Source organism: Bos grunniens, chromosome 27, assembly GCF_055505025.1.
Source record: "Bos grunniens cultivar Pamir isolate PY7600 chromosome 27, Bosgru_T2T1.0, whole genome shotgun sequence".
Taxonomy (NCBI): Eukaryota; Metazoa; Chordata; class Mammalia; order Artiodactyla; family Bovidae; genus Bos; species Bos grunniens.
Window position 1 is genome coordinate 2,245,178 of NC_141191.1, and position 27,709 is coordinate 2,272,886.

The 27,709-nt window shown below is 50.0% G+C and overlaps 1 protein-coding gene across 2 annotated transcripts in view; it reads left to right on the top strand.

The window, feature by feature from the left end:
- Window positions 1-27,709, top strand: part of DLGAP2 (DLG associated protein 2) — a 637,838-nt gene that overhangs the window by 539,453 nt on the left and 70,676 nt on the right. For both annotated transcript variants that reach the window (XM_086379875.1, XM_086379876.1), the window contains 2 exons: window positions 6,634-7,694; window positions 16,287-16,498. In XM_086379875.1, coding sequence (XP_086236001.1) covers window positions 6,634-7,694; window positions 16,287-16,498 — 1,273 coding nt within the window. The remainder of the gene's footprint in view (window positions 1-6,633; window positions 7,695-16,286; window positions 16,499-27,709) is intronic.

Here is a 27,709-nt window from a genome sequence, read left to right on the forward strand (position 1 = left end):
GGAAGCACAGGGAGCCGGGCAATTCCAGGACCAACCAGAGGCACACGGCTTCGCCCCGGATCCGACTGAGATTTCTGAGGGAGTGTTGGCAAGTTTCACTCATCTGGGAAAAGATGTCCTTCTTTATTTAGCAAGCACCACCATGGTTCACTGGAGAAAGTTTTTGCACTTCCATTTTGTCTTGCTTGGATTGTTCTTTCCATTTGGTTCGGCGAGATTTCCCCTCCAACAGGGTTCTCCTTCTCAGTGAGGGAGCAGCAATGACACAGCAGACAGTCTGTCTTTCCCCTGAGGGGGGCGAAATCAGAGGGAAGTGCAGGCAGCTCGGGTGTGAGCGAGCTCCCAGCAGAGGGTCCTCGGGGAAGGACCTCCAGGCTCAGGTCTCTGCAAGGCTCCAGACTTCCCCAAAGCTCCTGGGCCCATCGCCGCAGTGCGTGTCCAGCCTGGGTGGCTCAGGCTGTGCTAGATGTGGAACCTGCAAGCCTGGTTTAACCAGAAAGGGCACAGAGGACCCCGCTCTGCCCTCCCCGTCATCAGCTGCCCAGAGCCGGATGCAGGGTTCTGTCCAACGCAGCTCTGATGTGAGCATGTACGTGTGTGTCTGCATGTGTGGAGCCCCTTGGGGCCCTGCCCACCTGCCCTGTGAGCCTTGGTCTCTGCCTGTGGTGGAGACAGCTCCCGGGTTGGGGGCAGCTTCCAGGAGGGTAAAGTCTGTGACTCGACCCAGCATGGTGAGCACTCCATCACATTAGGCATATTTTAAAAGGTTAATTCCACAACTCAGAATGTGTTTTTCACCAGGCATGCCAACTGTCTTGTGAAATCCAGCCATAAAATGTGCATTTAGATCCTCATGTGAATTTGGGGAGATAGTTAATGCATAATGATGATAATTGCTATTTTCTTTTGCTTAATAACAAAAAAGTGTTCAGTGAATAGCTGGAGATGAGGAAACCAAGATGCTTCCACATTTTGTTACCTTACTTTCACAAAGAGAAATTACCAGCCCCTCAGTATTTATTATATGTTATGCAGACTTATTTAAAAAAAAAAAAAAACCTACACTCTAAGTCCTCGTCACAAGTTTCCATTCAGACATTATTACAGTGTGTTGTTATTGCTTCATTTTTGAGAGGTAAGGTGTAAGTTTCCACGCGTACACCAGGAAATTCAGTCCCTGAACTCAGGGGAAATGACAGTGTTATCAACATGTGGCAAAATCAAATTTAATTCATTTCAGTTAAACTTTTCTCTTTGATGCTGTTCATTTATGGAGCCACAGCCATAGCGTCGCTTGCAGGCTGAACATTAAGCAGAAACGTGATGCGTGTGTGGAGCAATAATGGGTTGGCTCTTTAGCATGGAGCAACTTTAGAACTGTATTAAATTACACGTTAATGGAAAAATAAAGCAGGCGATAATAGGACGACAACTTAGGCTGCTGTACGGTCTAGATTACAGAACACGGTCATGCTGTTTACTAGCTGAACCCTGAATTTCCTTTGAAAACTTGTTTTTAACTGTGTTAAAATGTAATGGAACCTGAAATATCCCTTCCTAATATTTCAAGTTTTCCGGTTACAGTTTGGCGGTTGAGACGGGCAGGCGCTGTATAGCTATTAGGGGATGGCTGCTCCTCCAAGGCCACGGTGCGGCTCACGCTGGATGGAGCGAGGCTGTGCCAGGGGTGAAGGGCCCCCAGGCCCAGAATCACAGACCCTGTGCTGTGAACGCACAGGGGATACCCCATGCTGCCCCCAGGAGACAGCGCCCAGCCTCGCCCCGACCCCGGCGTCCCCGGGAAACTTCTGCTTTCTCTCCTGCCAGCAGGCACTCCCTGGTAGACGTCTCGCCCCCAGGTTCCTGGGATCAGGGAAGCTGAGTCCCCTTTTATGACTCGTCCCCTAGTCTGGACCAGCCTGACAGGTGGCAGCCGTGGAGCCTGGGACAGGGCCTTGGAGCCCACACTGGTGTTGGCCAGCGTGGTGGCGCCAGATGCTCAGTGAGGCCGAGCGCGTGGAGAGGCCTGAGTCAACAGAGACAGGTTACTGACAGGAGGCTCCAGCCGAGACCACGGAGTCTCAGATCCCTGTTCCTGGAGTCAGGAGTAGACAGGTTACTGACAGGAGGCTCCAGCTGAGACAACAGTGTCTCAGATCCCTGTTCCTGGAGTCAGGAGCAGACAGGTTACTGACGGGAGGCTCCAGCCCAGACCACGGCACCTCAGATCCCTGTTCCTGGAGTCAGGAGCAGACAGGTTACTGACGGGGAGGCCCCAGCCAAGACCACGGAGTCTCAGATCCCCCTGTTCCTGGACTCAGGAGCAGACAGGTACTGACGGGGAGGCCCCAGCCGAGACCATGGCATCTCAGATCCCTGTTCCTGGACTCAGGAGCAGACAGGTTACTGACAGGGACACCCCAGCCGAGACCACGGTGTCTCAGATCCCTGTTCCTGGCCGGCCTGGCCATGAGGGCACACTCAGACCACGGCCTGGACATGAGGGGTGACGCTCCAGGAGCCTCAGACCTCAACCTCCGGCTGGTCTGGGGTGTGAGCATGTAGTCACCACCCTCCACCCAGGCAGGGGTCTTGTTTTCTGCAGAACAGCCCCAAGATATGTGTCAGATGGTACATCCATCCCTGAGGAGCAACCAGGACCCTGTGTTATCGCTGTGCTGATGTTGAATCTCTTGTCTCGTTTCTTCAGGACATTTTCCTTTTTCTGCAATTCTCTCACTTCCCCAGCTAGTAACTGCTGACTCTGCTCTTTGAGCCTTGGGGAAGCCTGGGAGCCTAAAACCTTTTCTCCAAGCTGAGAACGGGGGACGTGGAGGGGCCTGTGTTCTGGGCCTGCAGGGTCCCGCCCCATTTCCACAGGCATCGTTGGTCCGGTGCCTGGCAGCTGGAGATGCCTCTCCTGCAGGGTCATCGAGAGAACTGGGTCAGTGGCCATCGGGGAGACACCTCGTGTCTGTCTGCTTTCTTCCCCATTTGCCTTGGTGGCCCGGGGGGCACCTTTGGGGCCAGGGTGGGTGGCTCTGTGAGCGCGGGTCCTCGCCTCGTGAGGTGGCGCCAGGGCAGGTCTGTGAGTGAAGAAAGCAGGATGCTCTTGGTGGAGGGGGATAGGGCCCCCGGCCCTGGGGGGGTGCTGGACCCCGAGGCGGGGTCAGGCTCAGTCAGCTTCCTTCCTGAGAGCGTGAGGCCCTTGGCGCTGAAAGGGTGCCCTTCTTGTCCCCGACAGGGTGCCCTTCTTGTCCCCGTCTGGACAAGCGCACGGGGGTCCCAGGCTCGTCTGAGCCGAGGCGGGTGGTGTTGACGCCGGGTCTCAGAGAAGAAGTCCTGGAGGAAGCGTGCAGCCTGGGAGGTGGGGCATGGAGAGGACTCGCAAGAGCAGCCGCTGGTGTGACCCAGTGCAGGATGCTCCCGGAGGCTGAGAGACGAGCCAGCAGTGCAGGGCGCCAGGCTGCCCCGGTCTCCTCAGGGCTCGGAGCATCTGCTGGGCCTGGCGTGGGCTGGAGCCGGCCAGTGGCCTCACGGGGCCCGCCACCCCGTCTGTGTTCCCTGCATGTACATATTGTGTAGGGGTGTATGCATCACAGATGCTTGTCACGTGTGTACATTATACACTCTAACAGGATCTATTCCCTGTGTGTACTGGATCCTTACTAGACACTATACGTGTGTACTATATATGAATATATGCCTTATATATACATGTTATGTGTCCATTATACATGGTAATAGAATCTATTCCCTAGGTGTATTATATGCATGTTAGTTGCTCAGTCATGTCTGACTCTTTGCAACCCCATGGTCTGTAGCCGGCCAAGTTCCTCTGTCCATGGAATTCTCCAGGCAAGAATACTGGAGTGGGTTGCATACCCTGCTCCAGGGGATCTTCCCAACCCAGAGTCAAACCCATGTCTCCTGCAGTGCAGGCGAATTCTTTACCACTGAGCCACTAGGGAAGCCCCATATATATGCATACTATATACTATATGTGCATATTATATATACGTATTACATACACATGTTATGTGTACATATTATACATGATCATAGAATCTATTTCCTGTGTATGCATATTTATATTATATATACATATTGTATACTGTAATAGAGCCTTATTTTCTGCATATTATAAATGAATATGTGTATTACCTATACACTTGTGTAAAGAGCCTCTTGATGAAAGTGAAAGAGGAGAGTGAAAAAGTTGGCTTAAAGCTCAACATTCAGAAAACGAAGATCATGGCATCTGGTCCCATCACTTGATGGCAAATAGATGGGGAAACAATGGAAACAGTGGCTGACTTTATTTTTCTGGGCTCCAAAATCACTGCAGATGGTGATTGCAGCCATGAAATTAAAAGACGCTTACTCCTTGGAAGGAAAGTTATGACCAACCTAGACAGCATATTAAAAAGCAGAGATCTTACTTTGTCAACAAAGGTCCATCTAGTCAAGGCTATGGTTTTTCCAGTGATCATGTATGGATGTGAGAGTTGGACTATAAAGAAAGCTGAGTGCCGAAGAATTGATGCTTTTGAACTGTGGTATTGGAGAAGACTCTTGAGAGTCCCTTGGACCGCAAGGAGATCCAGCCAGTCCATCCTAAAGATCAGTCCTGGCTGTTCATTGGAAGGACTGATGTTGAAGCTGAAACTCCAATACTTTGGCCACCTGATGCGAAGACCTGACTCATTTGAAAAGATCCTGATGCTGGGAAAGATTGAGGGCAGGAGGAGAAGGGGATGACAGAGAATGAGATGGTTGGATGGAATCACCGACTCAATGGACATGGGTTTGGGTGGACTCCGGGAGTTGGTGATGGACAAGGAGGCCTGGCATGCTGTGGTTCATGGGGTCACAAAGAGTCGGACACAACTGAGCGACTAAACTGAACTACACCACTTATGTGTATTACATACTGTAATAGAATCGGCTTCCTTACACATTTGTTGTTGTTCAGTTAGTTGTGTCCAGCTCTCCGTGATGCTATGGACTGCAGCATGCCTGTACATTATTAGGGTCTGTATTTTCTGTATGTATTACATTATATATCATATATTCTTACTATGTACTACTGTGACCCATTGGACTATAGCTCTCCAGGCTCCTCTGTCCATTGGATTTTTCAGGCAAGAAAACTGGAGTGGGTTGCCATGCCCTCCAGGGGATCTTCCCAACCCAGGGATCAGACCCGCGTCACCTGTGTCTCCTGCATTGCAGGCAGACTTCTTTACCTGCTGAGCCATTGAGGAAGCTATATATATATATATATATAGTATATACTATAATGGGCTTCCCTGGTGGCTCAGATGGTAAAGAATCCATTTGCAATGTGGGAGACCTTGGTTTGATCCCTGGCTCAGGAAGGTCCCCTGGAGGAGGGCATGGCAACCCACTCTAGTTTTCTTGCCTGGAGAATCCCCATGGACAGAGGAGCCTGGCGGGTTACAGTCAGTGGGGTTGCAAGGAATTGGACATGACTGAGTGACTAAGCATAGCACAGCACACATACACTATAAAGTCTGTATTTACTGTATATATATTATATGTATACCGTGTACAATGTATACATATTACATGTGGATATATGCATTATGTATACACATTACGTATGCATATATTGTGCTGTGTTGGAGTCTGTATCTCCTGCACCTCTTTGATGGCCAGCTGGAAGCAACAGAAGCAGAAATCCTAGGACAGCAGGAAGTAGAGGTAGAGCGAGGGGCAAAGCCTGGAGCCCAGTAAACCCTGAACTTCATGAATGCTGACCCAAGAGATTTGAAAATGGTAACAACCACAATCATGGCAACTTAGCTAGAGTAACCATTGCGTGCCCTCCTCCTGGACCTCCACTGTTGAGGACATGGAAGCCCACCTAGAGTCCTGCACCAGTGGGGGCAGAACCTAACTAGTCATGTCCAGAGGCCCGGATCCAACCACTAGGCTGCGCAGCCTTCCTCCTGGCAAACCCAGCATCCTGCAGAGGTCAGCTCTGGTGGTTCGAGGGTCTCCGTACAGTAGCACCATTCACAAAATGAAACCTTTTTTTCTGAGTAGAATCGTAGAGCTCAAAATCAACAGTGCAAAACAGGAAATCAGGGCATCATGGCTTCATCCTCATATTGACTTGGACGGTGGCCTTGAGAAAGTCACCTCTGCTTCTTGCCTGCACAGCCAGTGTGTGGCTTTACGCAGCTCACAGCCAACCCTCTGTGTGGTGTGGCGCATCAACCCACCAGCTATCTCACTTCTTAAGTAGCTGGTGCTATTCCTCAAACTTCTTAAACTGAACTACAGCTCTCAAATCTAGTCAATGTAACTCTTTTCCCCCAAACTGTTTGCTTAACACCACCAAATCTTACTGCCAAGACCTGATTACCACTTGTGACATTCAGTATTTGTAGTTGCAGAACCACCCTGGGGAATAGTGGTTACTCTTCTTCATACTCCTGGAGTTTGGAGCTGTCCATGTGGTGTGAAAAAATGACCATTCAGTTGAGTGTCCAAATCAGGAGTGGTCCCGGGATAAAAACAGTCCCCGTGTGGACGGGGGTGTCCACACAGGCTTTCCCTCCGGGTTGCTCCACTTCTGACCCGGCTTCTGTGTTCTCTTGACAGACCAGCAGTATTCATGGTCCCCGACTCCGCACTTCAATGAAGAGAGGTACTCCCCCGCACCAAGGACTATGAAGGGCTTATCTGGGAGTCGGAACCCACCGCTGTGCTCTGGCCACACATGTGGCCTGACGCCGCCCGAGGACTGCGAGCTAGGCCACCTGCACCACGGCCCCGAGGCGCGGCCGCCCTACCTGCTCAGCCCTGCCGACAGCTGCCCGCTGGAGCACCACCGCTGCTCCCCGCGGACCTCCATCCACTCCGACTGCGTGATGCTGCCTGTGGTGCTGGGCGACCACGTGTCCAGCAGCACCTTCCCCCGCATGCACTATAGCTCCCACTATGACAGCAGGGACGACTGCGCTGTGGCCCACGCAGGTGCCAAGATCAACCGCATCCCGGCCAACCTGCTGGACCAGTTCGAGAAGCAGCTGCCGCTGCACCGGGATGGCTTCCACACGCTGCAGTACCAGCGCGCCTCCGCGGCCGCCGAGCAGCGCAGCGAGAGCCCCGGCCGCATCCGGCACCTGGTGCACTCGGTGCAGAAGCTCTTCACCAAGTCCCACTCCCTGGAGGGCTCGTCCAAAGGCCACGTCAACGGCACCAGGGCCGACGGCAGGGCGGACGAGCACGCGCACGGCCACCACGCCAAGCATGGCCGGCGGAGCAAGAGCCGCGAGCGCAAGGTGGAGGGCCGGCCGCGTGGGGGCCCGGGCAGCTGGTGGGGCTCCGACGACAACCTGGACAGTGACAGCACCTGCCGCGCCTCCAGCGCGCTCGGCCGGCCCCACGCAGAGCCTTTGGCCCGCTGCTACCCCGACGCGCTGCCCGGCCCCTTCGGGGACCTCTCGCTGAGAACCTCCAAGAGCAACAATGACGTCAAGTGCTCGGCCTGCGAGGGCCTGGCCCTGACGCCCGACGCCAAGTACATGAAGCGCAGCTCCTGGTCCACGCTCACCGTGAGCCAGGCCAAGGAGGCCTACCGCAAGAGCTCCCTGCACCTGGACAAGCCACCCGGGCCCCCGGAGTTGAAGCCGCCGCTGCGGCCCTGCCACTACCTGCAGGTGAGGGCTGGGTCCCGGTGCTGCAGGAGAAGGGGGCGTCCTGGCTCTGCAGGTCAGGGGGGCGTCCGGGCTCTGCAGGTGAGGGGGGCATCCGGGCTCTGCAGGAGAAGGGGGCGTCCAGGCTCTGCAGGTCAGGGGGGTGTCCGGGCTCTGCAGGTGAGTGGGCGGATCCTGGCTCTGCAGGTGAGGGGGGCATCCGGGCTCTGCAGGAGAAGGGGGCGACCTGGTTCTGCAGGTCAGGGGGGCGTCCGGGCTCTGTAGGTGAGGGGTGCGTCCAGGCTCTGCAGGTCAAGGGGGCGTCCGGGCTCTGCAGGTGAGTGGGGGAATCCTGGCTCTGCAAGTGAGGGGGGCATCCGGGCTCTGCAGGAGAAGGGGGCGACCTGGTTCTGCAGGTCAGGGGGGCGTCCAGGCTCTGCAGGTCAGAGGGGCATCCGGGCTCTGCAGGTCAGGGGGGCGTCCGGGCTCTGCAGGTCAGGGGGGTGTCCCTGCTCTGCAGGTGAGGGGGTTATCCCAACTCTGCAGGCTGCTGGTGGGAGCATCCTGGGAGGACCTGGAGTGTGGCGGGCCAGTCCCGGGGGCCTCTGAGGCTGCAGGATCCAGTGACGGCTACAACGTGTGCTCCCACAGCAACGTTTCCCCATCTGAAAGCGGCCAGTGGGGCCCAGGAATGAGTTTGCATGAGCTCACCAGCTTTCCCCACACTGGCAGCTTTAAACCTTGGATATGTCAGGGAGCCTGGTTGTAGGAACCGAATCTGTTCTCTGGGGTGTGGGTGAAACACACCGCAGGCAACAACAGGCACGGGCAGGTGCGGACACAGTGACCTCGGAATTCTCTGGGGCCCTTCCTGTCCTCTTGGCTCCTAACCACATGTGCCCAAATGAAAGGGGAGCCCAGCACCAAGAGGCCCCCTCTTTTTCCAGAGGCCTCTGCAGTTACTTCTCTCAGCTAACAGTGCTGTTAGCAAAGCTCTGAAACCTGAAGTTTCCTTCAGGGCACATGTAATTTGCATTCGAATCCACCCTTCGATGGGTGATGCGGGCTGTGCACAGGATTGGAGAGGTTCTCTTGGAACCCTGAGTAACCGTCTGATCGCCAGTGTCTGATTGCTGGCTGAGTTGTCAGGAAGTCAGTTAACCAGGCAGATAAGCAACCGTGATTCTTCTCAGGCATCAGGTGGCTGTGAATTGGAATTGCGTTAGCAATTCCAACCGCCACCTGGAGCATGCTCCATGACCGAGTGGATCTGGTTTAAAAGGAAAATGTGCTCATCAGATTGCTTTAATAGGCAGAGTTATTCAAAGAGACAGATTTAAATAGCAATATTTAAATAATATTGCTTATTATTATTTTATTTTAAAATAGTAATATTTGATTAATATTAATTAAAATATTAATATTTAAGAGACTTAAATTTTACTTGTAGTTACTTGCTAAATGCCCTTCAGTTGTGTCCAACTCTCTGTGACCCCATGGACCCCACCAGGTTCCTCTCTCCTTGGAATTCTCCAGGCAAGGATACTGGAATGGGTTGCCATCCCCTCCTCTAGGGGATCTTCTCAATCCAGGGATCGAACCCAGGTCTCCTGCGTTGCAGGCAGGTTCTTTACCACTGAGCCACCAGGAAGTCCTTGCTAATGCATAAATAGGAAGTTTTTGCCTGAACATCTGTAAAGGACTGTGATAAACATGGGAGATGTGAGACTTGGAGTGCCCCAGGCCCCACCCCTCCCCAGGCTGCTGGTGTCCCGGGGGCTGGAGCCCCAGCCCTTCCACAGGCTCCCTGCTGACTGCACTGCACTTCCTGGGAATCCTCCCCAGCCAGATCAGAGGCAGGGGAGTGGAAGAGTTTGTCTGTAGCTGCTGCTGTAGGAGTAAGATTTAAAAGAACAGAGGAGAGAAATAAATGTTCATAGGCTCTTTTTGTTTTCTCCACCAGAAGCTAGAGAAATCTGGAGGTGAGCAAAAGTGTTGTATTTTGTTTTCACCTTTGATTTGTACAGAATACGTAGTTAACATTAGAGGAAGTCCGTTTTATGTTAAGTAGGTCAAAGCAGACAACAGAGTTGAAAGAAAATTCTGATGTTTTATTCTTTCAAAGAGCTTGTTTTGGTTGTTTCCTCCATCAGCAGACACAACATCTAAAGTTGGAGTTTTAATGAATATCACACTGACCGGGTGGGTGACGTGCAGCTGGTCAGCTCAGGAGCGGATGCTCCCTGTCACGCCGTTCCCTGAGTTCCAGGGACACAAGGTGGACGATGGCTGCCCAACCCTGGTGGGAGGACAGATGGGGGCAGCTGCCTCTGTCACACCTAGAGCACACTGGGAATACACCTGGAGCACACTGGGAGCACACCTGGAGCACACTGGGAGCACACCTGGAGCACACTGGGAACACACCTGGAGCACACTGGGAGCACACCGGGAGCACACTGGGAGCACACCGGGAACACACCTGGAGCACACTGGGAGCACACCAGGAGCACACTGGGAACACACCTGGAGCACACTGGGAACACACCTGGAGCACACCGGGAGCACACCGGGAGCACACCTGGAGCACACCGGGAGCACACCGGGAGCACACCGGGAGCACACTGGGAACACACTGGGAGCACACGGGGAACGTGGGCCTTGACCCCTCCAGTGCAGCCCCCCTCCAGCGTAGCCCCCCTCCAGCGTCACACAGCCTGGGACCAGCACCAGCTCTGGTCCCCTTCTCCCATCCTGGGCCCTGGCATCTCCCCCCGCCTCCTTCACTTTCTGTCCCTTCTTCCTGTCTCTGTTGTTTCTGCCCGACTGGCGGTCCAGACCCACGGGGTCCCTCCGGTGACCAGGGTCTCCCTCCACATGTGTGTTGACCATGCTGCAGTGTCTTGTCTGGGGTCTGCTGGGGGAAGAGCTCCCGGCCCGACACTCCGGGAGCTGTTGGAGGAGATGAGCAGAAGCACATGGAGCTGAGGGTCACCGTGAGCACGGAGGCTTCCCCAGGCTGGAAGGGCATTTCAGCCTTGCCCCCAATACCCAGCCCTGCCAAGCTCTGCGCATCCCAGCCCCAGGCACCCAGCCTGCCCCACCGTCCTTCACGGGAGAGGGCTCCAAATGCTGTGGGTCATGAGCAGCCTGCTCCCCGGTCACTCATGAAGCTGATAAGGTCCCCTGGCCCCTGGCTCGAGTGCACACAGAAATACAGCCTACGACACTGCCTTTCCCAGCGTTGCTACCACAGTGGGTTCTGTGCCGAGGGTGGCGGGCGTGCCAGCCCACGAGGCAGCTCCTCTCTGACTTCCCACTGCGAACATTCAGTCACACGCAGGCCCTGTCATTCTTAACTGGTGAACGGGAATGAAGTAGCATGCTCACCCACACAATATTACACGTTTCTGTAGTGACTGACGGTTTCCCAAGGGCCTTTCTTACACTCTCTCGAATCTAACCACAGCGTCTGATGTATACGCAATCAATGAGGCAGAGAGATTTACCAGGCTCACGGCTGGCAAATGCTCAAACCCCAACATCCGTCAATGAAGAATTTATTTCAGCAACATTCCTCAAATGCCTGCCTGTCACAGGCCCGAGACCAAGCCAGCACCTGACAGTGATGCAGTGAACGGTCGCAGCCTCCTGGGTCAGTCCACGTGCTGGACACTCGTCACGCCCATCAGCCCTGCCCCCGTGTGCTGGGATAGGGGACAGCGTCCGGACAGAGGTGGGGTCACTTCAGACGGGGTGTGGAGGAGTCGGTCTCAGAGCTGACCCACACCCTCAGCTCTTGGTCAGAAGTCAGCATTTACTTTGGGCTGTGTGGAAGCACCCAAGGCCTGAGGCCTTTGAAGTGCTTGAGGCAGAAACCAGAAAAGGCCCATTTGGTAAAGATGGATGGTTTTTCTAAACCGCACATGGAAGGCTGACTGCACGTTAGGCTCGACTTTTCGCCGCGTGGACGGGTGGCACCCGACTCCCACGTTGTTCAAGGCTCAAGTGCACAGGCTCATGTCCATGTATAAAGCTTCCAAACACTAATAAAACAGAGAAATAAAAGGAAGGTCACTTGTGAAATAAGAACATGAATCTTAATATCAAATCGTCTGGTCCCTGACAGACGTGTCCAGAGGGAAGGGGAGAATTTGGGAGCTCGTTTCTGGGTGAAGACTTGCCGCTAATCTGGACCCGAGGAAGGAGTCTCAGAGGCCCGCCCGCAGGCTGCTCTGACCTCCAGGTGGAACAGCGCACCACAGTTCCCTCCATCAGTGACACCGTGCAGAGGAAACCAAGAGCACTGTGGTTTACATACAGAAAAGAGCTGTAGTCAAGGCTTGGGTCGTCACAGACAGGAAGGCAAACGCTGGGATCACACAGGACAGGAGCCTGCCCTCCAAGGGGTGGGGTCACACAGGACAGCAGCTGATCCTCCACGGGGTGGGTTTGCGTCCTGCTTCTTGACCCCCAGGGTGCTGGCCACGTCCCCCCAGTGTGTGGCATCACAGCCGCCCCAGACAGATGTCCAGGCTGCCCTCGAGGGCACCCCACTCAGACCCATGGTCTTGCACTGTGACAGCCTGGAACTGGGAAGCCCAGCTGTCTTGCTCTGTTATATTCCCAGGGCAAATGTGCCTGGCGTGCATTTAAAACAAAACAAGAAAATTGTGGACTGAATGGAGAAGACATGTCCCCACATGGACACCTAGTGTTTGATGGCATTTTCTTCCTTGGTTTCAGCACCTGGAAGAGAGTATTATTACAAAACCCCTTGTACCTTTGCCATGCTGCTTAAAAGGAAGAAAGGACATTTTAGTCTGCAGCCTGAAATCTTCTTCAAGCAATAAGCAGGAGATACTGAAATCTACACTCACCTCAACCTTAAGAAGATGCCTATTCAGAAATTGTAAATGTCAGTGCTCTAAGCAAGTAGGAAATTAGAGTAATAGTTATCTCTAAATGCAGCAAAGGTTACACATGGATTCGCAGAAGCTGTGGATACCGTGAAAAGAAGTTTATTCGTCCATGAAGCACTTGATGTTTTGGGGTCCACCCTGGCCACCCTCAGGCCCGCCGCTGCAGGTTTGTGACCCTGTAATGTGCTGAAGAAAGCGTTCTTTACTGAGGCACGGTGGCGTTTCAGTGTCACTCCCCGTTCTTTTTACAGTCTGCAGACATATGCTTTGGAATCAGCGTTGCAACTGCCCTTGACTCTGGTTTACTCTCCTTCTGTATTGAAATCTCTTCTGTCAAAGACTGCGAAATTGGCAGCTTCAATCAGAAACAAAAATATACAAGCTGATCTCATTTGTTAGTTAATTCACAAGCTTCTGGGGAAAAAAATCTCTACTTTGTTTTTTTTTTAACAGAAGCATGTTTTTGATTCACAAAAATTCCATAAGCTGCCAGTGGGAACGCGTCTTCCCTGGCACGTGGCTCCTCCCCATCCACCTCCCGTCAGCCTCCTTGGAGCGCCTGCCCCACAGCCGAGCCCCTCTCCGGGGTGCTGGCGGGGGAGCTGGAGTCTCTGTGAGACTCTTCTGCCTGCTGCTCGAGTCCCAGTGACTTAGAGCCCCCAGCCTCACCTCCAGGAAGCCTTCCCCGATCACCTCCTCTCTGTCAACAGCTTCCTCTGGCTCCTTCCCTATTTGCCCTCTGCACCTCCTTCTTTGCCCTAATTAAACCATAATTCACTTTATTTTATGCCTGTCTCCTCTACTGAAATGTATTCTCACTTGGGACTAAATTTTCTTAAATTAAAAAAATAAGTTTACTTTTTATTACAATAGTTATTAATATATATATGGTCCATGTAGAAAATTTAGAAAACATAAAGAAAAATCATTGAAAAGCCCACCATTACTGTCTCCCAGTGATCATTGCACATCCTCCCGGCTGTGTTTCTATGCATAATACAGCATCTCTGTCTTTCAGGGCTTCCCTGGTGGCTCAGCGATAAAGAACCCCCCTGCCAATGCAGGAGACAAAGGAGACATGGTTCAATTCCTGGGTCGGGAAGATTCCTGGAGAAGGAAATGGCAACCCACTCCAGTATTCTTGCCTGGGAAATCCCATGGACAGAGGAGCCTGGTGGGTACAGTCCATGTGGTCTCAAAACATCAGACACAACTGAACACGCGTGCACACGCACACACATCTGCTTTTACAGTATCAGAAACATGGTGTCCAAAGTTTAGAAAGTGCTCTCCCTCATGGACATCTCTCCTTGGCTAAATACTCGTTCTTGTGCATATTATCCATGGCATGGTTTAGTAGATATTTTCAACCACCCCATGAGATATTATCAGTTCCCTCCTTTGACCCTAATGATCAGTTCACAGTCCCCAGCACGAATCCTGTTGTCTGGGGATATTGCTGGGTCAGAGGCACCCACAGATCGAGTCTTCCGACTAGTGGCATAAAGCGTGGGCCCATGTTACTGCTGGGCAAGAGGCTGGGGGCAGCCTCTGTCCCACAGCCTTGTCCATCCTCCAGTTTTCGGGATTGCTGAAACTGACCCCCATGAGGAGAGAGGCCTGGATGTCTGGAGAAGCCCAGACTTCCCTCCTCCTGATCTCCTCTCCCGAGTGCCCCCACTCCTGTAATCCTGTGTCTGTTTCCCCAGTGGCTGTGTTGCCGGCGTTTCTTCTTCTTCCCGCAGTGTCTCTGGCAGCTCTGTGCTGCCCTCTGTGGTCTCGTGCCCACCCGCCTGCCCAGGTCTGGACCCCTCCCCGGGGTCACCATCCCCTTGAAAGCCGCTGGGAGATGGGCGCTCGGCACCTGGCTGTAGGGAACTTGGACATGCTGCCCCCAAGCCCTGCTCTGCAGCTGGGAGTCCCTGGGCTACGCCGCCCTGAGGGTCAGGCCTGTGAGGACCCAGAGTCTCTGTCCTGTGAAGCCCCCTCCTCTTCCACGTGAGGCTGGCGTGTCTCTGTGTCTTTCTTGGACCCAGCCTGGCCCGGGGTTGGGGCCGGTTCCGCACCCAGGCTGCAGGGAGGTTCAGCGGAGTGTCACCATGGGGTCTGGGGGGCTCGGTACCCATGCGCTCACCCTCACTGAGGGGCGCCTGCTCCCTGCGTGTTGGTGGGGGCCCCAGAAGGGGCATCCGTCCTGCCCTGGGCTGCAGTGTGCGAGATGGAAGATGGAGAAAAAGTGCTTTCAGCTGATAACTCTGCCCTGGCAGCTAGCCCTGCGTGTCCCTGGCTGGGACGGTAACGAACAGCCCAGTGGCCCCATCAAAACTGAGAGATGACAAATGAACGCATCAACAGACAAGCTCACAGACACAGAGAAAAGACGTGCGGTTGCCGAGGCGGGCAGGAGGGGTGGGGAGGACTAGGGGTTTGGGGTTAGCAGATGTAAACTAGTGTTTACAGGGTGGGTAAACAGCAGGTCCTTCTGGATAGCACGGGGAACTGGATTCAATATCCTGTGATAACCACAGTGGAAAAGAATATGAAAAACAGTGTATATATGTATAGCTGAATCACTTTGTTATACAGCAGAAATTAACACAAGGTTGTAAATAAATTGAACTTCAATTAAAAAAAATTTTTTTTAAACGTGGAAAGATGGCAAGACTCCTTTTACAATGAACCCACTCCAGTATTCTTGCCTGGAGAATCCCCATGGACAGAGGATCCTGGCAGGCTCCATGGGGTCCATGAGGTCGCAAGGAGTCAGGACTGAATGACTACGCACAGCGCAGCCATTAACCACAGGACAAGCCCCACCTACGAAGACTTTGTCAACACGGAACTGCATCTCCCCTGTCTCCACGAAGAGCATGGTGGGAGATTCCCTCCTCCAGCGTGAAGAGCATGTGCACTGGGTCCTTGGACTACATAGCTCTGTGTGATGGTGCCAGCGCGTGTGGACTCACACAGCCCCCTACACTCGGCCGTTGCCTGGTGTGGTTTTGGTTTTTATCAGCATCACGGCTGGTGGAGCGTGAAGGGACCGCTCTGCCCTGAGCGCCCGTGGCGGAGACACCCTGTGATGTGTGTGCTGTGTGAGGACCTCAGGTTTCCTGGGGGGCGGGTCAGCACCGAGTGCAGGCCTGCTCCTTCCTCCCCGCAGCGCAGCCTGCACGCACGCCGCCGACAGCACATGGTCTGAGTGCCGGGACTCAGGTCCGGGCGTGCCCTGGCGTGCAGGGCCCCAGCGTGCAGGGCCCCGGCGTGGGGGCCACGACCCACGCTCCGTGTCAGCACTCACAGGCCTCAGGGCCTCCTCCTCTGGTTTCCTTCTTCTCCTCCTTTCTTCCTCTCCACACTGGAGACCTCTTTTGTCCAGTTTTCTCAAGGTTCAACTGCTTTCTCACCACAAGGAAATAAATCTAAGTGTTAGCAGTGGTTTTTCCAGGTGCTGAAACTACGTTTTTTCCTCATTCTACTTTTCTAACATTTTCTCACTTTTCCCATAACGTTTGTCACTTTTATAACAGGAGGAAAAGCAATGATTATATGTGAACATCCTTTTGGGATTTGAGTGACGGACCATGAAGAAGCATGTGACATTCGGTGCTGAGTGCTGGTGACGAGCCGTGTCTTCGGGGGCCGCGTCCCCAGGAGGCAGCTGGGGCCCTGACGCCCTGTGTGCTCTCCCCAGGTGCCCCAGGACGAGTGGGCAGGGCGCCCCACGGGGGGCAGAGATGACGAGATCCCCTGCAGGAGGATGAGGAGCGGGAGCTACATCAAAGCCATGGGCGATGAGGACAGCGGGGACTCGGACTCCAGCCCCAAGACGTCCCCCAAGCTGGCCCTCCGGCCGGAGCCCCTGCTCACATCCATCGGACAGAGGCCGCTGGGAGACCTCCAAACGTAAGCCCCCTGCACCTCCCCCGCCCCAGCCCAGGGCTTTCCTCACACGAGCCAGCAGTCAACCCAGAAAAAGCCCAGGATTGCAAATATTGGACTCAATGGCCATCAATTTAAAGTCCTCTTTAAAAAACCTATTAGACCTTTGGTTACACTTACTGCATAGTAATGAAGGAAATATACTAGGGTGATTTTTAAGTCAGGTATTAATATTTGAGCACCGGTCATAGCCAGTGAGCACCGGTCATAGCCGGTCATAGCACCGGTCATAGCCGCCCATGTCTTCTCAGATCATTGCAGCTATGTATCAGGAGTTCCTGTGTGTGAGAGACAGTCACAGTGGGGAGTTTTGGGTTTACTGTAACTTTACAGGCGCGTATGTAGGCAACAAAGTTTTTGCAAGGTAAGAACAGGAACTGGATTAATTTTACAAATATCATAGAATATGCTTTATATATTTGTCCAAAGATACACTGTGGGGTTTTTAAAATTGAAATATAGTTGATTTACAACGTTGCGCCAATCTGTGCTGTATAGCAAAGTGATTTAGTTACATGCATGCACACACTCTTTGTTTAAAGTCTTTTCCACTGGGTTTATCCCAGGATATTGGGTACCGTTGTCTGTGCGCTTGTTTATCCAGCCTGTCTGTGACAGTTTGCACCCGCAGTCCACGCCCACCCCCACGCCTCCCGGCAACCACACGTCTGTTCCGTGTCTGTAAATCTGCTTCTGTTTCATAGATAAGTTCATCTGGGTTACTTCAGATTCCACATATAAGCGATATCATGTGGCGTTTGTCTTTCTCTTTCTGCCTTACTTCACATAGTATGATAATCTCTAGGTCCATCCACGTTGCTCAAATGGCATCATTCCACTCTTTCTTATGGCTGAGAAATGTCCCGTTGCATATCTGTTCCACACCGTCTTTGTCCACTCATCTCTGCGTGGACAGACAGGATGAGCCCCGGTCTTGGCTATTGTGACTAGCGCTGCAGTGAACACAGGGGTGCGTGCTGAGATACACTGCGGATAAATTCAACTGATTTCCAAAATATAAACAGAGGAAATGAGGAACTTGGCTATTCGTTTGAATGATGAAAACATGACTGCAGTTCTTAGCTGTCAGACTGTCGTGTGTTTCGGGTCCTTCCAGCTAAGTCTGGATTCACATGCAAAGAAGCACCTGCTTTTTCCACCACGAGCTTGGCTTCTCTGGTGTGGAGGTTCGACAAGAGGGTGAAGCAGCAGGTCGACGCTGTTCCCGGGGCATGTGCTACATTCTCCTTATATGTCTGCAGATTATTCTTTTCCCCCAAATCTGACACTGCAGTGGATACGTGACGCGGAGCGGGTGGTGCCGTGCCCAGACAGTACCATGCCTTGTAGGACGACTCCGCGGATTCGCAAAGTCCATGAAACTCCCATAGCAAGTTGTTCCTTGTGTTAAGATACGAAATTTCTCTTGAAAATATGTTACTGGGCAGTACATCAATTAAGTTGTTGTTATGGCCTGTTAGGATCTTAGCACATCTTGGGATTTTATAGGTTTCAATATCATTTCATTTATTTTCATGTTAAATGACCTCACAAAAGCTCAGGTCTTTCCCCAGGGAGGTTAAAACTGTGCCCACGTTATGGAACAAAACCCTGACTCAAAGGGATGAGGTGCCTTGGCCACATAAGGACCAGGGGTTTGATTGAAAATGGTTATTGTAATTCCACGTTCAGGGAAAGTACTTCACCTGAACAGCAGGAGCGCATGCCGGGACCACGTGCTTTCTGTGAGAAAGGAGAAGGTGGTTCCAAAGTTGGGTTTAAAACATGGCCCTGAGCAGAAAGTCTGGGATTTAGCAGCTCCCCAGATGTGTTTCCCTCCAGCACCACAGAACTTCACCAGTGGGAGCTGACTGACAGGCGGATTAAGATTCAAATGATAAACATAAGAATTAGTGTCTGCTGACCTCCTTCAGGTTTTTATTCTCCTCTTGGTATGCACAGTTAATTCTATTGATGTTAATAATGGTATTCAAGAAGGCAGATAAAATAGCCAGAAATAGCCCGGTAATTATACTTTAGTTCTAATTGGATGGATTGAGGATGGATTGATGTTCTTACGGTTAAACTGTCATATGGGCATGCTGACCCCTGGGGGTTTTACATGCCTCCTGCCTCACATACACTCTCCTGTGTGATGGACTTGCCCAGCAAGCCTGCTTTGATTTGCCTGGCTGAGACCTGCAAGGGTCTGGGGCTACCTGTCGTCAGCCCTTTTGAGCCACATAATGTAACCTCCCTTCTGTGAAGGCTGCTTGACCTCTGGGGACAGTGGTTCTGTTGAGTGTCTTGTCTTCCTGCTGTTACACCAAGAAAGCAGCCAGCCCTCCCATTAATAACTGACCGTGCTTCCTTATTACACACGCAGGGATTCTCGCTCTCCCCTTGCTGTGTTCTCTAAACAGTGCAAGGTGACAGAAAGTCTTTTCACTCTGGAAAGAAAAATGAAGCAAAAACAAACAAGCAAAGACTTGTCGCACTTGTTTTACTGCCCAGAATTCTCAAGAGTTGTGTTGATTGATCGAGGACAAACTCTCTATGGGTCAGACCCTGCCCACAGGCAGATGCCACTGAGAGCTATTTTAAATGCAATGTAAATTTCAAGATGCTATTGAATCCAATTTACTAGGTTTTAAATTAGTTTATGTATTAATATCTGGAGAGTTCACTTTTTATTATTATGAAAGGTAGACCAACTAATTTAATTTTAGGGTCTTTTTCTACTAAGTTGAATTGAGAAGTCTAATCTCTAATAATTTTGAACATCTCTGAGTCATTCTTTCAAGAAGGTAGCATTTTAAATTTGCAGAGAAAGGAGAGCTTATGTTACGAATTACTTCATATGTAAAGATAAACTCAGGAGGGTTACAGATATAAACATAAGAATCATGTTGGCATATGTAACTGTATACAGGTGTGTGTATATGTCTACATGTGTATGTACGGTGTGTGTATATGTACACGTGTGTATGTACAGGTGTGTGTATATGTCTACATGTGTATGTACGGTGTGTGTATATGTACACGTGTGTATGTACAGGTGTGTGTATATGTCTACATGTGTATGTACGGTGTGTGTATATGTACACGTGTGTATGTACAGGTGTGTGTATATGTCTACATGTGTATGTACGGTGCGTGTATATGTACACGTGTGTGTGTACAGGTGTGTGTGTGTGTCTACATGTGTATGTACGGTGTGTGTATATGTCTATGTATGTATATACAGGTGTGTGTATACATGTGTACATACAGGTGTGTGTATGTACATGTGTATATATGTACATGAATCTGCATGTGTGAATATTTTACAATCTTGAGTTGGAGAAGGCATCAGTTCAGTTCAGTTCAGTCGCTCAGTCGTGTCCGACTCTTTACGACCCCATGAATCGCAGCACGCCAGGCCTCCCTGTCCATCACCAACTCCTGGAGTTCACTCAGACTCACATCCATCGAGTCAGTGATGCCATCCAGCCATCTCATCCTCTGTCGTCCCCTTCTCCTCCTGCCCCCAATCCCTCCCAGCTTCAGGGTCTTTTCCAATGAGTCAACTCTTCGCATGAGGTGGCCAAAGTACTGGAGTTTCAGCTTCAGCATCAGTCCTTCCAAAGAACACCCAGGACTGATCTCCTTTACTATGGACTGGTTGGATCTCCTTGCAGTCCAAGGGACTCTCAAGAGTCTTCTCCAACACCACAGTTCAAAAGCATCAATTTTTCAGCGCTCAGCTTTCTTCACAGTCCAACTCTCACATCCATACATGACCACTGGAAAAACCATAGCCTTGACTAGACGGACCTTTGTTGGCAAAGTAATGTCTCTGCTTTTGAATATGCTATCTAGGTTGGTCATAACTTTTCTTCCAAGGAGTAAGCGTCTTTTAATTTCATGGCTGTAGTCACCATCTGCAGTGATTTTGGAGCCCCCCAAAATAAACTCTGACACTGTTTCTACTGTTTCTCCATCTATTTGATGTTGAGTTATGGCAGCAGATGCCATGATCTTAGTTTTCTGAATGTTGAGCTTTAAGCCAACTTTCTCACTCTCCTCTTTCACTTTCATCAAGAGGCTTTTTAGTTCCTCTTCACTTTCTGCCATAAGGGTGGTGTCATCCTTATGACACCACTTGAGGTTATTGATATTTCTCCCAGCAATCTTGATTCCAGCTTGTGCTTCTTCCAGCCCAGCATTTCTCACGATGTACTCTGCATAGAAGTTAAATAAGCAGGGTGACAATATACAGCCGTGACGTACTCTTTTTCCTGTTTGGAACCAGTCTGTTGTTCCATGTCCAGTTCTAACTGTTGCTTCCTGACCTGCATATAGGTTTCTCAAGAGGCAGGTCAGGTGGTCTGGTATTCCCAATGCATATCCCAACCTTATTCCACAGTGAGAAACTACAAAATATTGACATATTTTAATTCATAAAACTAAAAACATATTCATGGTAAAGGCCAACAAACAAATGAGCAAACTAAAGGTACTGTCACCAAAGTAAGACAGTCATGGAAACCTGGGGAGATGCCCCATGATACAGGTGACATGTGCTCACATTCCTCACACAGAGAGACACCTTGCAATCCAGTCAGGAAGAGATGAGCGCTGCGGCCATATAAACGGGCAGAGGCCAGAGAAGCCATTCACATACCTCATCAATGACTGAAAGTCTGGGAGAGCTCTAGCATTCCACTGAAAACTAAAAATCTAAACTCCCGTTCTAGAGTGTAAAGGTGCAGAAATGTAGTGGTGCTCACTAGTTCTCGTGCATCACTGAAGGAAGCAGTCAGTTGTCCGCATGCCCATCAGCAGGGATCTGGTCGCACAGGTGGGTTCACCTGGAAGAGCAACACAGCTAAGATGCTCTTCATTGTTACATCATCAGTAATAGCAGAAGTTACAGTAACCCAGAGTCCACCATGATAGTACTGACTGAACAATAGATATACTCAAGTATTGAAATAGTAGAATATTATTAATAGGATATACTAGAATATTAGGCAGCTATAAAAATGAGGAACACTTCTATGTGCTAATTGTGGAGCAATCCAGATTACATCAACTTTAAAAAACAAAGTACAGGACATTATTATATAGCTGCCACTTTTTAAAAAAAACGTGAGAGACTGAGAATCTTTTTATGTTTATTGTAACCACAGATTCTCTCTTTTTTAAATTTGTTCATGTGTTTTTTGGCTGTGCTGGGTCTTCGCTGCTGCGTGGACTCTTTCCTAGCTGTGGAGAGTAGGGGCTGCTCTTCGTCACGGTGCTCGGGCTGCTCTTGTCGGGGAGCGCAGGCTCCAGGGGCGCGGGCTTCAGGAGGCGTGGCCCCTGGGCTCAGCTGGTGCAGCTCCCGGGCTCACCTGTTCTGCAGCCTGTGGGACTGAACCTGTGTCTTCTGCCTTGGCAGGTGGGCTCCTCCACTGAGCCGCCGGGGAAGACCCGATGCTGCCACTTTTATATGATAAAATGGGAAAATAAGACTAAAACGCGTGTCAGATTGTATTACATAAAGAGACAGTAGAAGAATCAATAAGGAGCTAATAAAAATGTTTCCATCTAAGGAGCAAGGAGGAAGTAGGTGTAACAGGGATGGACAGGACATCTCAGTGTGCCTCCTTTTATATATGGTGTGGACCTTCATTTATGCAAACGTGCCATCTATTCAGAAATATCAGAACTTAAAAGACGTAATAAAAGAAAGTAAAACCCACTCTCAAGAGACAGAGCAGCCAAGAGAAGATTTAGAGATGACTCATGACAGAACCATCAGAGAGAACTTTAAAATAATGGATTAATGCCATAAAAGATCAAAGGGAAAACGTGGAGTACTCAAAGACACCAAAGGGAAATGGGCAGAGAGAGAAAGTGTAAGGAAGAGGGAGGCAGAAGCACTGCAGGGGAAACCCACGGTGTTAGAAGCAGAGGTGCTGAGCTCATCAGTAGATGCGGCACAACCACGTGATGGTCAGTGAACTTGAAGATAGTCTGCAGGAATCACCACACACACAGAAATGTAGGAAACAGAAGCAGAAAAGAGCACTCAGGAGCTGTGGGCAAACGTTAAATTGTCCAAGGAACTGAATCCCAGGAAGAAAAGAGAAGGTGAACAGTCCATGGAAGAAGCATTTGAAGATGTAACGCCCAAGAGTTCTGAAAACAGTGAAGGATGGCAAATCACAGATCGAAGAATCTAGAAAGCCTCGAGAAAGATAAGTACCCCAGACAAACCACCAAAACCCCGTACAAATACACACATATTCAAACCACCAGGAACAGAGAATAAAGAGAAAATCTTAAAGAAAGCTGGAGAAAAATAAAGGACATTACACACAGAGGAACAAACCTTCTCACAGGGTTTTTGTCATAAACTAGTCAAGCCAGAAAACAATGAAGTGACACCTTTAAAGTATTAAAAGAAAAACCTATGAAGCCAGAATTTGAGACTTAGAGAAAGTATCTTTCAAAAATGAAGAAAAGATCAACTTTTGAGGATAAAGATAGCCACTATTAGCTATTTCTCTCCATTTTAATTACTTTTTCAAATTTCTGTAATGAATATGTAAAGTGCTTAATACTGACCACCTTTCCTTTCCAGCCCTTTGGGCAGGGAACTCGACTCAGAGGTAAAAGTAATACATACTGTCCTTTCTTCCCAACATTTTCCCTCTTCTCATCGTAGGATCTCTCGAATCCGCCCGCAAGTCAGGTCGTTCCTGACCACCCTCACAGCTGCACGCACGTCCCCTCGGTCTACACCCAGCTGCTTCTGTGCGCTTTCTCTCCTGCTCATCCAGCCGTGACACGCGTGTCCCCCCACAGCACTGAGAGCGGTGCCCAGTTCATCTCCTGGCGAACCAAGGGATCTGATTGCGTAATGGATGGAGAGCTGTCACGCTCGAACAATGAAGAGTGCTGAAAGCCATCACTCTTTACATGCGAGTCGCTCTCTTTACACCTGTGGTCTTCAGATGTCTAACAGCGATGGCATGGATGATCAGCCAAACACTTAGGAGAAGTCAGACAGGACTTTCTGTTAACTAAACAGAAGCCAACGGCTGTCAAAGCCCCACCTGTCCCCAGACAATGCACTGAATAAAGAGATTAGAGCAAAAGAGGTGAATCTGTAAGATTTGAGGGCAAAATTAAACAACATTAAGCCTAATAGTAAACCTAAAGCAGCAGTGACTTATGCAACTTTCCTAAAGGTAGTAAAGATGAGTTATTCTATTAAAATCATTGCCTTCCTTGGTGTATTGTACTTAGTATATGCATTTGTTTCTTTATTCCTCCAATAAGTAAGTTTGTGCTAGGACTGGGTGTGTAAATAAGGTATCAAGTAAATAAATGATTGAAAGTACAGACTGCCAGGGCACTAACCAGGCAAGCAAAACTAATTGGTTAATTTTCAATGACAGGAATCATCTTTACAGACTATTAAAAAGTGAGATTTTGATGAACCAAATTGCTCTTGAAATAATTTATTGAGATAAAGATGTTTTTAAAAATCTCTTTTATTGCAAAATTTGGCAAATATATATAAAAATGTATGTTCATTCTTTAACTTTTTATTTTGTTTTGGAGTGTAGCCAATTGCCAATGTCTCGACTATTCCAGGTACACAGCAAAGAGACTGAGCCACACATATACACGTACCCCTTCTCCCCCAAACTCCCCACCTACCCAGGCTTCCACGTAACGTCGAGCAGAGTTCCTTGTGCTGCACAGTAGGTCCTTGTTGGCCGTCCATTTAAAAATATAGCAGTGTGTACACGTCCATCCCAAGGCCCCTAACTGTCTCTTCTCCCCATCCTTCCCACCGGTAACCGTAAGTTCCTTCTCTCCATCTGTGAGGCTGTCTCTGTTTTATAGACAAGTTCAAGCCTCCAATGAGAGCTCAGTTTGGCTGGCACCTTAGTGTCGATCTGTGATACTGTGAGCAGAGAACCTGGTCACTGTGGGCCAGACTGTGACCTACAGTTCTAAGGCAAGCTAACTCTTGAGTGTTGCTTTAAGCCACTGAATCTATGATTATGTGTTATGTGGTGTGTTAGTCAGGGTTCTCCAGAAACACAGAGTGTGTGTGTGTATGAGAAAGAGAAAGATAGACAGGGGTTAACTGTAAGAAATTGGCTCTCATGATTGTGCAGGCTGGCAGATTCTAATTCTGTATGGCAGGCTGGCAGGCTGGGGTCCCAGGGAAGACCTGAGGTTGTGGCTGAAGGCTGAAGGCACAATTTCTCTTCCCCAAGGAGGTCAATCTTTTTTCTTAAGACCTTCAACTGATTAGATGAGGCCCACCCATATAATGGAGGGCACTCTGCTTTCTCAGTGTCTAAAAATTTAAATATTAATCACATCTAAAATCCCTGGGCTTCCCTGATGGCTCAGTGGTAAAGAATATGATTGCCAATGCAAGAGATGTGAGTTGAATCCCTGGTCCAGGAAGATCCCCTGGAGAGGAGAATGGCTACCCACTCCAGTATTCTTGCCTGGGAAATCCCATGGGCAGAGGAACCTGGCAGGTTATGGTCCATGGGATCACAAAGAGTCCAACAGGACTGAGCTACTAAAGCATGCACATCTAAAAAATGCCTTCACAGTGCTGTCTAGACTCAGTTCAGTTCAGGTCAGTCGCTCAGTTGCATCCAACTCTTTGCAACCCCCTGGACTGCAGTACACCAGGCTTCCCTGTCCATCACCAACTCCTGAAGCTTGCTCAAACTCATATCCATCGAGTCAGTGATGCCATCCAACCATCTCATCCTCTGTCATCCCCTTCTCCTCCTGCCTTCAATCTTTCCCAGCATCAGGGTCTGTTCCAGTGAATCAGTTCTTAGCAAGAGGTGGCCAAAGTATTGGAGCTTCAGCTTCAGCACCAGTCCTTCCAATGAATATTCAGGACTGATGTCCTTTAGGATTGACTGGTTTGGCTGTCTAGACTACTCTTGACCAAATTGCTGGGTCACACAGTCAAGCCAAGTTGGTACATGAAATGAGCCAACAGACATAGCAATGGAAAACGAATATGTGAAAATATTAGCCATGGTTATCTCTGGGTGGTGGACTTCTGGCTGAATTCCATTTTCTTTTAAATATTTTCTGAATTTTTTCCAAAATTATATGTTAGTGTTAACATAAGAAAATATATTGAAAATCAGTTTTATTGTCTTCTAAGCCTCCTTGTAACCTATAAGTACTGTTTCTTCAAAAATAATACCATATTTAAAACAAATTATCCTTGTGTTGTAAAGTTACTACAGTAATAAATTTATGCTCTGTGACTTTATTAGACTTTGCAGCTTCAAGTGGAATTATAATTTTATGTGGACTTTAAAGCCATAAAATGGAGCTTATTCCCAGCAGTGCTGCCATATTTTGTGTCTCCAGGGCTCATTTTACATGAGACATACAGTGGGAGATGCTCGGGGAGAGGCGCGTGTCCTTGGCAGGGGTCGGGGCTTGGCGTTATCACCAGGGAGCCTCTTCCTCGATGGTGCAAAAGGGGTGAGCATTTGCGGGCTGCTAGCCTGGACCCTCTCTGAAATCACTTCCAAGTCCAACACCCATCATGTGTACCTGGGGAGGAGCCTCCGCACTCCTGGACCAGACAGTGCACGGCTTTTCCTACACAGACCCCCTCCCAGGGCCAGACACTGCCCAGTACCGGGTGACTTCCGGCCACTGCAGAGTTCCCATACGGAGAGTCCTCTGTCATTTTCCTGCACATTCGGTGTCATAATTCTTCTTTTCCATCTTCTGTGTCTTTCTCTACGTCCTGATTACATTATCGCCTCCTCAGATGACAGTATACACTCATTTCTTTTTATTATCCTGGTAGTGGTCATGCCGTAGCTCTTCAGCTAACACTGTTAGCTGACAGGGACTCCACTTATGATCTGTTTCGTGGTACAGTTACACTGTTATTTTCATTTCAGATGGAGGTGCATTTAGTGATTATCTCCAATCACAGCAGGATGCTACATTTTACTGTCAACTGATTCCTACATTTGTATGGTGACTATTCAAGTAGATGTTAAAGTCAGCATTTATCATTAGATATGGCAATAGTGAAAAAAACCTCTTTCTCCTTAAGTAGTAATAGCATGTACCTCTTACTTTATACAGTGGTAGGTAGTCAAACATTTAACCTATAAAATCAGCAGTCAGAAAATACAATGGAGTGAGAAGAATGGAAACAAACATTTATCTGCCGCGGTGGTTTTTAATTTCTGGTACTAACGGGGAAAACACAGAACAGAGTGGCTGTTGCCAGCAGAACAGAACGTGTTCTTCACATGCTGGCCCGGGAGTTTACCTGGTTCCCTGTTGGTCTCACTCTCCAGACTTCATACTAAGTCTCTCGAGAGCATAGAGCTCACCCCCATTTTCCTGACAGAGTTGGCGCTTAATAATGTTTAATGGATGGAACTGCTTTTAAGGAAATTTTCACTGGGGCCATTCTGTTGGGTTGGCTTCCCTGGTTGCTTAGTCTGTAAAGAGTCTGCCTGCAATGTGGGAGCCCTGGGTTCGATCCTTGGGTCAAGAAGATGCCCTGGAGAAGAAATGGCAACCCACTCCAGTACTCTTGCCTGAAGAATGCCATGGACGTAGGAGCCTGGTGGGCTACAGTCCATAGCGTCACAAAGAGTTGGACTCGACGGAGTGACTTTCACTCTCATTCTGTGGGATTGTCAGTGGTGATTTTTACTAAAACCTTGTGTCCCAGGCGTCTCCCTTGTTATGCTAATAATTGTCTTAAAAACTATTCCTGAAGGCCATAGAGAACCACTGAAGAAATTCAAGTCAGCTAGCAGATTCCTGTTCTAGAAAGGTTGATCCAACTGGGTGGACACCATCGGGTGTCCGTCAGGAGGCCTGGGGGAGTCACCAGGGCTGCCTTAGTGATGTTGTGTGGGTTGAGAAAACTGGCCTGGAGGCAGACGTCCTAGGGACAGAGTGGGACCCCCAGGGCTGTGACTCGGGCAGGGCTGGGGTGGCGTGCAGTGAGCGGCTGCTGTGAGGAGGGCAGGCATGGCAACGGCGCCGAGTCTGGCAGGGCAGGTGGCGCGCAGTTGCCGAGAGGGGTCGCCCCCATGGTCCCGGCGGCCGGGTGTGAGGATGCCTCTTTCTGCTTCTGCGGGGTCAGCGGGGCGGGCG